At 42.1% G+C, this 15,211-nt stretch overlaps 1 protein-coding gene and 1 non-coding gene across 2 annotated transcripts; both read right to left on the bottom strand.

Moving 5' to 3' along the window:
• Positions 1-1,492: 1,492 nt before the first annotated feature.
• On the bottom strand, positions 1,493-1,575 carry LOC125533267 (small nucleolar RNA SNORD24). Its single transcript, XR_007294198.2, has one exon. It is a non-coding gene; the product is annotated as a small nucleolar RNA SNORD24 (small nucleolar RNA).
• Positions 1,576-1,598: 23 nt separating this feature from the next.
• On the bottom strand, positions 1,599-2,824 carry LOC125518178 (histone H3.3-like). The gene is made up of 5 exons (XM_048683101.2): positions 2,746-2,824; positions 2,481-2,557; positions 2,299-2,389; positions 2,092-2,192; positions 1,599-1,629 (listed from the first exon to the last, which is right to left on the bottom strand). The coding sequence occupies exons 1-5, from the start codon at positions 2,815-2,817 to the stop codon at positions 1,599-1,601; spliced, it is 372 nt and encodes a 123-aa protein (XP_048539058.2). The 5' UTR covers positions 2,818-2,824.
• Between the last annotated feature and the right edge of the window lie 12,387 nt (positions 2,825-15,211).

A 15,211-nucleotide genomic window follows, 5' to 3' on the forward strand; every position in this document is an offset into this window, starting at 1 on the left:
TATATGTATTGACCCCCTTCTTCAAATTATATCTTTCAGATGCGGGATGAACTCCTACCACCAGATCGTATGCGAGCAATTCAAGAGGAATTGGCGACATTCTTCCTTGACCACGTGATCGCTGAAGACGGAGAATACTATGTGGATCCTGTGTTCATATATAATTAGGAGATTATATTATAAGAGATAATTATTTTATATATGTAGCCGGTAGTGTCGGATAGATATATGAAAACTTGTTGTTCGACCAATCTCTCGGAGAAGGAGAGGTGGTCGATATCACTTCTCTCGGTATGCATATGTTCATGACGATCTTCTGTTTCCTTCGTTTGCTTACTAGCTAGCTAGCGTGTCTAGTCCTCTCTCCCTACAAGAAATATGTCAACTTGTGACCACCACTATTGGTCACTGAATGGTCACAAATTTTCATTTGTGACCTTTTTGTGACCAAAAACATAAGGTCAAAAGCTGGCCGTCATAAACTGACATTAGCGACCTTTCGTATGGAATGGTCGAAGACGTTTATGACCAAAATACGTCTACTGTGGCATTTTGGTCACTAGCAACCTCCCCAGGCCACGTAGGCATCCAGCGTGGCAAGCTGATGTGGCACAAGATTCAGCCCGGTCCAATTCGGTTTTCTACATGGGCCTAGCCCAACAATTCGGCATTTTTTCTGTATATTTTCTTTATTAATTTTCTCTAGCTACATGGGCTTGGCCCAACAATTTGGCCTTTTTATTTCTAGATGCGGCCTTTTACATCCTATGATCTTTTACTTTTTGCTATTTTATTTTCCACTGTTTTACATTTGTCCCAAATATCATAATATCATACACTGGTCCCACACGTCAGAAATTTCAAATGTGCTCAAATTATTTTGATAAGTGGGTCGCATGAGTCATGTTTTCATTGCACACATTTTCAAATCACATACATAATTACTATTTCATATGAAACAGGAATTGTAATTCTGAAACATACATGAAATTCACAGAGAGAAGATACATTAAATCACATACATAATTACTATTTCATTCACAAACAGAGAGAGGATACATTAAATTCCCAGATAACCCATCTATTATTACATAACTTGCAATATAAGAATGTCTTGGAGCTTCTTTGAACATCTTTCGTCTTGAATTTACTCAAAATATCTGCCAACAAGAAAACAGAACAGCAAGGATAGGGTGAATAACAACAACAACAACAACAGGGGGTGCTATTTAGTAGTAAGATCAAGTCTGGAATGTAAGAATGCTTTGTTGTAATTGATAACTAAAATCTACAACAGCTCAAAGTGGCAGTAGCTAAAACACAATCTCAGAAAAAGCATATAATTGATGTGACATAACAAACTAGACAACCAAGAAATTGATGTGACATAGCTAGTTTCCAGCAATATCCAACGACAAATTGATGTCACATATATGTATCTATCATGCAAACAGCGGATGTACTGTACTGATAACATTAGACTAGAAATAAGAGCCTCAGAGATCTTGGTGGTTAAGATCATCAAGTGGGATAAACCCATTAAGAGTAGCAAATATTTTGATAACATCATAGGCTCTGTTTGGCACGCAGAAAATTAATCAGTTGAAGCAGAGGCGATGTTTGGCATCACTGCATTTTACAGTTCCAAAACAGACAGACAGAGTCAGGAATCGGCAGCAAAGCAAGTATACGTATATAGGAATCTCTACTTGGAACCTAGTGTAAGAAGCATGGCTAGAAGAGCCCAAGAATTAATTAATCGTGTGTTATTCTTTAACTAGAATGTACGTGACTTAATTGGTTGTGAGAATGGACTGGACTATTCCAAATACGTGCATCATCATCAGTTCTGTGAAGCAAATCTACATATCATATTTCTAGAATGGGCGCACCCAGTTGCTCACAAGTTGATTTAAACCCAACTTGTAATGCAATGATGTTTCTTGTACATTATTACTATAGTTACCTAAATTGCCATGGGAATACTGACAGCAGAAACAGGGGAACGAGAAGTAAGTTAAATTAGAGAAAACAGCAGCAAAAGCAGACACAGATGCCCGCCAGAGACATTCCCACAGGCAAAGCAAGCACCTTAAGCCCTCTCGCCACGGATCCTCGAAGAGACCCACCAGGTAGGCCTCTGCAGCCTCCTGAAGGGCCAGCACCGCATGGCTCTGGAAGCGGAGGTCAGTCTGCACAGACAGAACAGGATGGTGCTTTTAGTTTACTTGATTCATCATACTATAAGAGTTGACACAACAGGAGCATCACAATGTTGTGCACAAGTTGATTGATCACCTTGAAGTCTTGGGCAATCTCCCTAACAAGCCTCTGGAATGGAAGCTTCCTGATGAGCAGCTCCGTGCTCTTCTGGTACTTGCGGATCTCACTGCAAAGTCAAGCACAAAATTTACTCATTTGAGAATACTTCAAAACAAAACTATAACACATGCTAGAATAGGTTGGAAGATTTTACACACTGAAGAGCAATAGTTCCAGGGCGGTAACGGTGAGGCTTCTTCACTCCTCCAGTTGTGGGAGCAGACTTACGGGCAGCCTGTCAAAAAGCAAAGTAGAGCACATGGTCAAATTAACAATAATACCATGATAGTCCATATACATCAGTAGGATATCTGGTCATAAGCTGGCAATGAAGGTTGAGGTTCAAATTATACCCAGTTCAATTTACCTAAACCATAAATAAAGACATGGCATAGGTAAACTATCAATATTGCAGTCACAAACCTTGGTGGCTAGCTGCTTCCTAGGAGCCTTTCCTCCAGTGGACTTACGAGCAGTCTGCTTAGTACGAGCCATGAGCAAAACCTTGGTTTACCTGAAGCAAAAACAGAACATAGTCAATTCTATAAATTGAATATCACAATAACACAACTATAGTCTTCTCATAACCAGTAAATTGTGCCTGGCACCTTGTTGCTAGCAAATCCATTCAATAACTATAGAGTCCCAACAACCATCAGCCTAGAATACCTACCAAATTTTTGTACATTAAAAACTAACAATGTCATACAACACAGCTATACACCCCTTCAGATAGAAAGCAGTGTATTTCTAACTAAAACTTTTCATTCAAAAGATCAGACCCAAGATAGAATTCCACTTCAGATGAAAGTCCTGATCTACCTTTAGCATAGTTTGTTCACTCGAAAGACACATATAAAGATGACACACTAAAAAACTGCAGCCTAGTACTTTTTTTAACACTAAAGAAAACAAGGCTACCATGATCACCTAATTTTGCAAACAGAAGCAAGAACAGAAATAGCAGTCCACTGATAAAAATATGCTTCCTATTTATCACATGTAATCGTTGAACATCAACTTCACATAGTTATGTGCACATGATTTTAGTAATTAGCTAACTGGCAAGTTGATACAATTCAGATACAATAAATGTGAATGTGCATGTACTCAATGTGCATGTACTAAGAAGCCAAGAACACTGAAGAATTTACTGATTGAACAAGCAATGGTCATTTCATCCCAAACCTCTCAGCTTCACACAACTAAATCAATGTCCCGGGGAGGAATCACCAGAAATTTTACCACATACAGTACAAGCACAATGAAGTAGCATACCGAACAGCAGAGCAGGTAGCGGGGGAGGAGAGGGGGGATGAGGAGCGGCCGCTTGCCTTGGCGACGTAGTCCATCAAGGCAAATTTGAAGGCGATGCCGAGGCAGCCAAAGAGGACGGAGATGTTGGAGCAGGCACGCGAGAAGTCCCCCGCCGCCATCGCGGGCTGCTGCTGTGGCTTGGCGACGGCCGCGAGCTGCTCGAACGACGCACCGATCCGCCGCAGCGGCTTGTCTGCCTCGTTGGACCCCATCGGCATCGGTGGTGCTTAGCGCCGCCGCGGTGGTGCCCACGGCGCCGAGGATCTCGCGGTTTCTCAGGGACTGCCTCGCCGCCTCCAACCCCGCCAGGGCCGACGCTACCATCGCGTCGCCAGGGCCGCAGCCACGCGATCGACGGGCGCCACGCGGATGCGGTTGCGGATCTGGGCTCCGACGGCACAGACCACCACCGCCAAGGGCACCCTGCCGCCGGCCGCCATGGAGGGGTTGGCCATCGAGGAGGAAGGGGTCTCAGGCTAGGGTTTTGGCTGGAAGTGGGGAGTGTCTCTCGGCTCGGCATGGAGGAGGCCGGGATTGGGGGAGAAGCGGTTGGGTCAATCCAGGGATCCAGAGAGGAGGAGAGGAGGAGGAGTCGTGGGTTGGAGGGTTGGAGGGGATCGATCCATATGAATCTCGCCGGACAGAGGGCGCCGGAGGTGGTGCGGATTGGAGGGGATCGATCCATATGGATCTCGCCGAACAAAGGGCGCCGGAGGTGGCGGCGGCCAAAGAGGAGTGGAGCGCTAGGGTTCGAGAGAGAGAGAGAGAGAGGCGAGTGGGCACGAGGGGTTGGGTGCGGTTGGGTGCGTGGGAGGGAGTGCGGGTTGTGGGTTGGGCGACGTGGGTGAGACAGGCGGGCCGTTGGATCCAGGAGCATCCGACGGTGATTAGGCACGATCCGCGTGAGATGCTCCTGGACCAATCAGAACGCAGTATACCAGTACTACATTTTTTGACCATCTAGATTGGTCGTAATCGACTAAAAGTAAGGTGCTAAATCATATTGGCTATTTTATGATCTGAAAAATAAAAATAAAAATAAAATATCTTCTCATGTTTCATCAAATTTGACCTTAGTTTTCAGGAATAATGACAAATCGAAATAAGACAAATATCTTTTAAAAGAGTTAGGAGAAATTAGTTTTTTTCAATCATTTTCCATTTTTAAAGTGTCTAAAATGAGTTTTTTTGTGAAGGACATACTATATATTTGTTGCAAAATTATACCAAATCAATTTTCTAAAATACTAGGGCATATTTAATGCACAATTGACCAAATGGTTGGGTGTCAAAAGTTTTGATCCACCTCTGGTGAAAAAGAAAAATTCCTGCCGATTCAGTTGGAAGCGGGTCAAATTTGAACTGCAGCTGCCTCATAGTTTGCTATTTATTTTTTCCAAAAATCATTTCTAGGTACATAAGTATCTATTTAATCAGAGAAACACCAAAAAAATTCCAAGATTCAACCACTAGCTAGGAACGGTCAAGCCCGCCGTTTTGACCGCATTTTGAAACGGGCATAAAAAATTCAAAAAAAAAATCAAAAAATTGGAAAACCTTCGCTTTGTGTCATTATATGTGACCAAGTTTTCAGGAAAAATAATAAACTTGTAATACGGTAATTATTTTAAAAAAGTGTTCTCAGAAATCAGCTATCATGTGTGAAGATTCATGTATTTCAACCCAAACGATCAATCCTATGGCCACATTCATGGCATAGTTTGTTCAAGTGATCTCATATTGTGCACAAGGGTGCATATTGGAATTCCAAACAATGTTGCCAAAGGGAGTTTTCATTTTCTTTGCATGGAAAATTCATTTTCCATTTTTCGAGTGCCCGAAATGAGGTTTTTTTGTGAAGGACCTACCATATATTTGTTGCAAAAATGGACCAAATCAATTTTATAAAATACTAGGACATATATAATGCACAATTGACCAAATGGTTGGGTGAAAAAAGTTTTGATCCACCTCTGGTGAAAAAGACAAATTGCCGTCGATTCAGCTGGAAACGGGTCAAATTTGAACCGTAGCTGCCTCATAGTTTGCTCTTTATTTTTTCCAAAAATCATTTCTAGGTACATAAGTATCTATTTAATCAGAGAAACACCAAAAAATTCCAATATTCAACCACTAGCTAGGAATGGTCAAGCCTGCCGTTTTGATCGCATTTTGAAACGGGCATAAAAAATTCAAAAAAAATCAAAAAATTGGAAAACCTTCGCTTGTGTCATTATATGTGAACAAGTTTCCAGGAAAAATAATAAAATTGTAATACAGTAATTATTTTAAAAAAGTGTTCTCAGAAATGAGCTGTCATGTGTGAAGATTCATGTATTTCAACCCAAACGATCAATCTTATGGCCACATTCATGGCATAGTTTGTTCAAATGATCTCATATTGTGCACAAGGGTCCATCTTGGAATTCCAAACAATGTTGCCAAAGGAAGTTTTCATTTTCTTTGCACGGAAAATTCATTATCCATTTTTCGAGTGCCCGAAATGAGGTTTTTTTGTGAAGGACCTACCATATATTTGTTGCAAAATTGTACCAAATCATTTTTATAAAATACTAGGACATATTTAATGCACAATTGACAAAATGGTTGGGTGTCAAAAGTTTTAATCCACCTCTGGTGAAAAAGACAAATTCCCGCCGATTCAATTGGAAGCGGGTCAAATTTGAACTGCAGCTGCCTCATAGTTTGCTATTTATTTTTTCCAAAAATCATTTCTAGGTACATAAGTATCTATTTAATCAGAGAAACACCAAAAAAATTCCAATATTCAACCACTAGTTAGGAACGGTCAAGCCCGCCGTTTTGACCGCATTTTGAAACGGGCATCAAAAATTCAAAAAAAAATGAAAAAATTGGAAAACCTTCGCATTTGTGTCATTATATGTGAACAAGTTTACAGGAAAAATAATAAAATTGTAATACAGTAATTATTTTAAAAAAGTGTTCTCAGAAATGAGCTATCAGGTGTGAAGATTCATGGCTTTCAAGCCAAATGATCAATCTTATGGCCACATTCATGGCATAGTTTGTTCAAATGATCTCATATTGTGCACATGGGTGCATATTGAAATGGCAAACAATGTTGACTAAGGAAGTTTTCATTTTCTTTGGACGAAAAAACCATTTTCCATTTTCTGAGTGCCTGAAATGAGTTTTTTTGTGAAGGACCTACCATATATTTGTTGCAAAACTGGACCTAATCAATTTTATAAAATACTAGGCCATATTTAATGCACAATTGACAAAATGGTTGGGTGTCAAAAATTTTGATCCACCTCTGGTGAAAAAGACAAATTCCCGCCGATTCAGTAGGAAGCGGGTCAAATTTGAACTGCAGCTGCCTCATAGTTTGCTATTTATTTTTTCCAAAAATCATTTCTAGTTACATAAGTACCTTTTTAATCATAAATATATGGTTTGGTGGCGATATGTCGAGGTTTGGGCGGTGGCCGAGGCCCCCAACTCTAGAGCGCGTAAACTCGCATGCCCGCCGCGTGGTCACCGCGTGGCCGTGGCGTTGCCATGTGTTCTGGGCGGCCTAGGCATGTCTAGTGGGTTGGGCACTCCCCAGGTATGTGCTAGGAAGAAAAACACAACATAAGATTCTCACGAGGAGACCGATCGATGCTCAAACATGAATAAGCAGCCAAGTGTTTGATTAGCGGTACGGGAAATGCACATGGCCAATGGGTGTGAGTTTTGCCCGAGGATGATAATCTACTAAGGAGAATGTATTCACAAATTTTCAGCTCAAAAGGAGGATCCTAGGTGGTACTTGCTTTGCAAAGTACCACACTGGACAAAAATATGAATGTTGAAGCTGGGCTCAAAATAATGAATAGATTGAGCTGAAATTTGGTGGAGGATGGTTATTTGGGCATAGGAAAGCATTGTAGAAAATTGATATCATTTTGACATGCCAAAGTAGTACTTCCTTCACAATGCTCTTCTATGGACAAAAACTTGGGAAAACTAGTGAGAGAGATTGGTTGAATGAAATGAGCTAAAAATTGGTGTAGGTAAGTTACATAGGTATGGTCATGCGCTGGTAAATTTTCCTATCATTTGGGTAAGCCTAGCTAGTACTTACTTCACAAAGCTTCTCTCGAGGTAGAAACTTTGGAAATTTCCTGAGAAAGATTTACTAGGAAAATTGAGCTGAATATTATCATGTGGAAATGACTTGGGTATGGAAGAGTGCCCGAAAAGTTTGAGGGTAATAGGAGGGGTCTATATAACACTTGCTTTGCAACGTGCCAATTTGGCCATGAAATATAAATTGAACCTGGGCTCACATAGATGATTTGACTGAGCTGCAATTTGGAGGAGGGTGATAATTTGGGCATATGAAGGAACTGTATAAACTTCATGTCATTTAGAGATATAAAAAAGGTACTTCCTTCACAATGCTTCTAGGTGGACAAAAACTTTGGAAATTTGTCCTCGATGTACCTAGATGATTTCTTCTTTCTAAGAGATGTTGTACCTAGATCAGATGGGGAATAAGAGCTAGTGGGCGGTGTACCTTGGCACATGCATGCATCCACGCGTCATGATTTGTCAATGGATACAACTTTCTTAGATGCGATGGTCAAGAATTATTTTCATAGGAGCCTTGCATGTTTCACAGCTCAAGTAGTAATACTCCCTCCTTCCATCTATATAGGGCCTAATGCGTTTTTCGAGGCTAACTTTAACCAAATATTAGAGCAATAATATATGACATGCAACATACACAGATCACACCGTTAAATTCCTGTGTGAAAGGAGCTTTCAATGATATAATTTTCACATTGTGCATGTCATGTACTATTAATCTTGTCAATAGTCAAAGGCAGTCTTAAAAAATGCATTAGGACCTATATAGATGAAAGGAGGGAGTAATTTCAATGCCCGGCGAGCAAACGTCATGCACGGAGGGAATAAATGAAATACTATCCTAGTTAAATGGAACTCATTGTTGGAAATATGCCCTAAAGGCAATAATAAAATGGTTGTTATTATATTTCCTTGTTCATGATAATTGTCTATTGTTCATGCTATAATTGTGTTATCCGGAAATCGTAATACATGTGTGAATACATAGACCACAACATGTCCCTAGTGAGCCTCTAGTTGACTAGCTCGTTGGTCAACAGATAGTCATGGTTTCCTGACTATGGACATTAGATGTCATTGATAATGGGATCACATCATTAGGAGAATGATGTGATGGACAAGACCCAATCCTAAGCATAGCACAAGATCGTGTAGTTCGTTTGCTAGAGCTTTTCCAATGTCAAGTATCATTTCCTTAGACCATGAGATTGTACAACTCCCGGATACCATAGGAGTGCTTTGGGTGTGCCAAATGTCACAACGTAACTGGGTGGCTATAAAGGTGACCTACGGGTATCTCTGAAAGTGTCTGTTGGGTTGGCACGAATCGAGTCTAGGATTTGTCACTCCGTATGACGGAGAGGTATCTCTTGGCCCACTCGGTAATGCATCATCATAATGAGCTCAATGTGACCAAGTGTTTGGTCATGGGATCATGCATTACGGAACGAGTAAAGTGACTTGCCGGAAACGAGACTGAACAAGGTATTGGGATACCGACGATCGAATCTCGGGCAAGTAACGTACCGATTGACAAAGGGAATTGTATACGGGATTGATTGAATCCTCGACATCGTGGTTCATCCGATGAGATCATCGAGGAGCATGTGGGAGCCAACATGGGTATCCAGATCCCACTGTTGGTTATTGACCGGAGAGTCGTCTCGGTCATGTCTGCGTGTCTCCCGAACCCGTAGGGTCTACACACACTACTAGGGAATAGGCTAGCAGCAGCGCGGGTTTTAGACCTATCAGTAGCGCGGGGTGGTGCGCTACTGATAAGGCGCTACAGCTAACGAATAGCAGTAGCGTGCCTCCACCCATGCTACGGCTAAATCGACTTAGTAGCAGCGAGTTCCAGGAGGAATGCTGCTGGTAATTAGTAGTAGCGCTTCTCTCTGCCCGCGCTGCTACTATTATTACGTATTTTATTTATTTTTTATTTCATGTTGTATTCGTACACCTTTACACAAATTTTCATACAACAGGAATTTACAAATTGTTTTTACATCATAATGAGTTATTACATCACGGGGTGAAAGAACCGTGTGGAGTAGTTTCAAGTGGACGGACATCCACTTGAAACTAATCCACGGTTCTTTCACCCAATGATATAATAAATATCATCATCATCATCATATCATTAACAACTTATCATCATCATCATCATATCATTGGTCACTAGTCGTAATCACAAGTACTCCTCACATCTTCAATTCTAACACATTGTATCACATAATAAACATATTGTACCTCATAGGACCTACTACATTCTCTTAGGACCTACTATATTCTCTAAGGTAAAATAGCAAAAAACAAGATAGCCCCTCGCTCTCCATTATGGAGAATGCAGATTATCCTGTCTCCAATTCTTGCCTTTCGCTTAATGTTGCTTCCAAGAACCTCCTTACGAATGTCCAAACATTTTTTCCACTCTTTGATTAGCATGTGTTCACCGTTTCAGAAATTCGATATGCACAGGTGAGATCCGTAGGATGACCTGGCTGTAGGTTCAGAACTTCAAGGGGACCATTGTAATACATCAGATGAGGCACACAATCCATCGGGATTTTCTATTGAAAAACATAGTAATAACTTCGTAGTTAGCAATGATGTACTAGTTTTAGAAGTATGCAAAAGATGCACGGATGTCGTAATAGTAAAATATCTTACCAGGGTATCTCCATAGAAGTTATCGTGGTTCAACACGTGCACTAGTGGCACGTATTCACCATAATTTGGAGGAGTTCGATAATAGGTATTGTAATTCTCAAAAAAATTACAATAAGCAATCAGATGATTTTTCTCCTTATAAGTTAATTCGGAGCCATCAGTGTAGTGGGTTTTGTCTACCATCTTCTGCACATTCTTTGAAGATTCAAAATAAGCTGTCAATGGAAAAAAGCTGTCAACTATTTTGAAATAAACAATATAAATTAGTTAATAACTATTTTTGAGAAACTCACATTGCGATAGAATCGGAAGCGTATCAACAAGGACCCAAATGTCCATATTGTCTTGCTCGATGTCAGGATCACCAAGATCCATGCTGACAATCATACCCTCATAAAAACCATACATTTTGCAAAGTGCTTCCCAATTTTGGCAACCAAAATGTGTTACACTCTGAGAATTGTACAGATTTACTTCAAAATCGATATCATGATGGGTCCTTAGGTGTATTTTCTTTGTTTGAAAATTTTCATGGTCTTCAAAACCCATCCTCTTCAAGACATAGCGTCTTGCATGGCATGGGATAAGCTAGTCGAATTGTAAAAGATGAAAATTAGACGTTGAAATAGTTGAAGTCATGCTTAATTACGAAAAAAACACTTGTCATTGTTGCGTACCATTTCAACATCGAAGGTCTCCTCGAGCTTAATGCTGAAGCGCCAATCTTCATCCAGCTGAACGAACCTGTCGCACATACCTCGATCATCGTGGCACCAACTGCACTCCCCCGGGAGACTGTCATCGTCCGAGTACGACATTTCCTACGTTCATAATTCAAAGATTAAACTTGTACATATTCTAGCACAAGTCATGCCAGAATTCACGGAAAAATCCGGCATGACCTTTGCTAAAAAAGGACATATCGAGCGCCTGAAATTTGCCGGAACGGAAATTAATCAACACTCCGGCAAAACATAGGCCACTCGGAGGTGTAACCAAAACATAAAATAATTGCTTAAACTAAAAAATAACACCAAATATGGCATGTTCAACTAGTTCTATTAATTCAACTAGTTCTTACTAAATATAAACTTAGTATAAAAAGAAAAAAACTAGTTCTTTCTAAAAATGAAGTAGTTCAACTAGTTATTAATTTACTTACTATACTAGTTCAACTAAAACTTAACTAGTTCAACCAAAACTTAACTAGTTCAACTAAAACTAAACTAGTTCTATTAATTCAACTAGTTCTTACTAAATATAAACTTACTATAAATAGAAAGAAACTAGCACATCTACTACTACTAATTAACATCTAACTACTACATCTACTACTAATTAACATGTACTACTGCTAATTATACAACTAGTTTACCATCACTACTAGTAATTAATATCCACTACTTCTAAAAATCATTATCTATGAACCCTAAATTAACATCTACTACTACTAAAATCATCTACTAACTAAGCAAAGAGATAGGGGGTTGGGGAGGGGTGGGGGGCTTACAGAGGGAGAGACGGTGGCGGGGAGGTGCTCGGCGACAGAGGGGCGGCGAGGGCGGGCTCGGGATCGGGAGGGCGGCGTTCCTGGGCGGCGGGCTCGGCGGGCTCGGTCGAGGGCGGTGACAGTGTGGTCGAGAGCGGCGGCAGTGAGGTTGAGGGCGGGCGGCGGTGGTGAGGGCGCAGGCGCGCTCGGGCTCGGGCGGCGGCGACAGGGAGTAGGGGAACAGGCCGGTGGGGGGGAAAGGAGGACTTAGCGAAATTTTGATGCGGGGGGTGGTTAACTCGAACTAGCAGTAGCGCACGTACAAAAGACGCGCTATAGCTAACTTATCTACAGCGCATTTTGGGGAAAACCGCTACTGCTAATGGAAGCAGTTATTTCTTTTGTTTAGTAAAAACATCAAAAATATACATTGGTCATCATTGATCTTTTTGTGTATAATCTAAATAGTCAACATGAATCCTCACTGTACCTGTATAGGTACAGGCGAGGATTCATATTGCAACCACAAATCATACACATATAGTTCAATGAAGACCAAGTGCTCGAGATAGGTTGAGAAGCAACATATTTAAGGTGGTAAACACCTTGTTCGCTTAGCAGTATGGGACTAAACTTAATTAGTTGCGGTCATACTTATAAGCAGCGAGCTTTGAGCAAAACTGCTGCTACTAAGTTCTTTAGCGGTAGCGCGTCCACGGGAAGGGCGCTACTACTATATCTTTCCTGGAGGCAACACCGTGGCAATTATAGTAGTAGCGCTCTTTTCACCTAGAGTGCTACTGCTACTCAGTCATTAGCAGCGCTCTTTTCTAAAGCTCGTTGCTGCTAATTAGAAGTAGCGTCTGTTTTTAGACCGCGCTGCTGCTAAGATTCTCTGCATAAGGTTTTCCCTAGTAGTGACACTTAAGGTTCGATGACGCTAGGGTTGTAGAGATATTAGTATGCGGTAACCCGAAAGTTGTTTGGAGTCCCGGATGAGATCCTGGACGTCACGAGGAGTTCCGGAATGGTCCAGAGGTAAAGATTTATATATAGGAAGTCGAGTTTCGGCCATCGGGAAAGTTTCGAGGGTAATCGGTATTCTACCGGGACCACCAGAAGGGTCTCGTGGGTCCACCGGGTGGGGCCACCAATCCCGGAGGGCCCCATGGGCTGAAGTGGGAGGGGAACCAGCCCCTGTGGGCTGGTGCGCCCCCCTTGGGCCTCCCCCTGCGCCTAGGGATGGAAACCCTAGGGGTGGGGGGTGCCCCACTTGGCTTGGGGGGAAGCCACCCCTTGGCCGCCGCCCCCCTTGGAGATTGGATCTCCTAGGGCCGGCGCCCCCCCAGGGCCCCTATATAAAGAGGGGGGAGGGAGGGCAGCCCCACCCTTGCTCCCGGCGCCTCCCTCTCCCTCCGTAACACCTCTCCTCCCCGCTTGCGCTCGGGGAAGCCCTGCCGGGATCCCGCTACTTCCACCACCACGCCATCGTGTTGTTGGATCTCCATCAACCTCTCCTTCCCCCTTGCTTGATCAAGAAGGAGGAGGCGTCTTCCCCGACCGTACATGTGTTGAACGCGGAGGTGCCGTCCGTTCGGCACTTGGTCATCGGTGATTTGGATCATGGCGAGTACGACTCCATCAACCCCGTTCTCTTGAACGCTTCCGCTCGCTATCTACAAGGGTATGTAGATGCACTCCTCTCTCTCGTTTCTAGATGACTCCATAGATTGATTTTGGTGAAGCGTAGAAATTTTTTATTTTCTGCAACGTTCACCAACAGTGGCATCATGAGCTAGGTCTATGCGTAGTTTCTATGCACGAGTAGAACACAAGATGTTGTGGGCGTCGATTTTGCCAATTTACTTGCTGTTACTAGTCTTTTCTTGATTCGGCGGCATTGTGGGATGAAGCGGCCTAGACCGACCTTACACGTACGCTTACGTGAGACAGGTTCCACCGACTGACATGCACTAGTTGCATAAGGTGGCTAGCGGGTGTCTGTCTCTCCCACTTTAGTCGGATCGGATTCGATGAAAAGGGTCCTTATGAAGGGTAAATAGAAATTGGCATATCACGTTGTGTTTTTGACGTAGGTAAGAAACGTTCTTGCTAGAACCCTAATACAGCCACGTAAAAACATGCAACAACAATTAGAGGACATCTAACTTGTTTTTGCAGCATGTGCCGTGTGATGTGATATGGCCAAAAGATGTGATGAATGATATATATGATGTATGAGATTGATCATGTTCTTGTAATAGGAATCACGACTTGCATGTCGATGAGTATGACAACCGGCAGGAGCCATAGGAGTTGTCTTAATTTATTTATGACCTGCGTGTCAACATAAACTTCATGTAATTACTTTACTTTATTGCTAAACCGTTAGCCATAGTAGTAGAAGTAATAGATGACGAGACAACTTCATGAAGACACGATGATGGAGATCATGGTGTCATGCCGGTGACGAAGATGATCATGGCGCCCCGAAGATGGAGATCAAAGGAGCAATATGATATTGGCCATATCATGTCACTATTTGATTGCAGGTGATGTTTATCATGTTTTGCTTCTTATTTGCTTAGTACGACGGTAGTAAATAAGATGATCCCTCATAATAATTTCAAGAAAATGTTCCCCCTAACTGTGCACCGTTGCGAAAGATCATTGTCTCGAAGCACCACGTGATGATCGGGTGTGATAGATTCTAACGTTCACATACAACGGGTGTAAGCCAGATTTACACATGCAAAACACTTAGGTTGACTTGACAAGCCTAGCATGTAGAGACATGGCCTCGGAACACAAGAGACCGAAAGGTTGAACATGAGTCGTATGGAAGATACGATCAACATGGAGATGTTCACCGATGATGACTAGTCCGTCTCACGTGATGATCGGACACGGTCTAGTTGAGTCGGATAATGTATCACTTAGATGACTAGAGGGATGTCTAATCTGAGTGGGAGTTCATTAAATAATTTGATTAGATGAACTTAATTATCATGAACTTAGTCTAAAAAACTTTGCAATATGTCTTATAGATCAAATGGCCCACGCTAATGTCAACCTCAACTTCAACGCGTTCCTAGAGAAAACCAAGCTGAAAGATGATGGCAGCAACTATAGGGACTGGGTCCGGAACCTGAGGATCATCCTCATAGCTGCCAGGAAACAATATGTCCTAGAACCACCGCTAGGTGAAGCACCCATCCCAGAGAACCAAGACGTTATGAACGCTTGGCAGCAGCGTGCTGATGATTACTCCCTCGTTCAGTGCGGCATGCT

The sequence above is a fragment of the Triticum urartu genome, chromosome 7A (genome assembly GCF_056163025.1).
Source record: "Triticum urartu cultivar PI428250 chromosome 7A, HENAU_Tu73, whole genome shotgun sequence".
NCBI classification, from domain to species: Eukaryota; Viridiplantae; Streptophyta; class Magnoliopsida; order Poales; family Poaceae; genus Triticum; species Triticum urartu.

What these genes read in the sequence shown, in the direction of transcription:
- LOC125518178 (XM_048683101.2), bottom strand. Translation starts at nt 2,817, where the DNA reads ATGGCTCGTACTAAGCAGACTGCTCGTAAGTCCACTGGAGGAAAGGCT. An exon ending in CCTGGAACTATTGCTCTTCA is followed by an intron (nt 2,390 to 2,480) that starts GTGTGTAAAATC and finishes TTGACTTTGCAG; the next exon opens with TGAGATCCGCAAGTACCAGA. An exon ending in CCGTGGCGAGAGGGCTTAAG is followed by an intron (nt 1,630 to 2,091) that starts GTGCTTGCTTTG and finishes TGTAAAATGCAG; the next exon opens with TGATGCCAAACATCGCCTCT.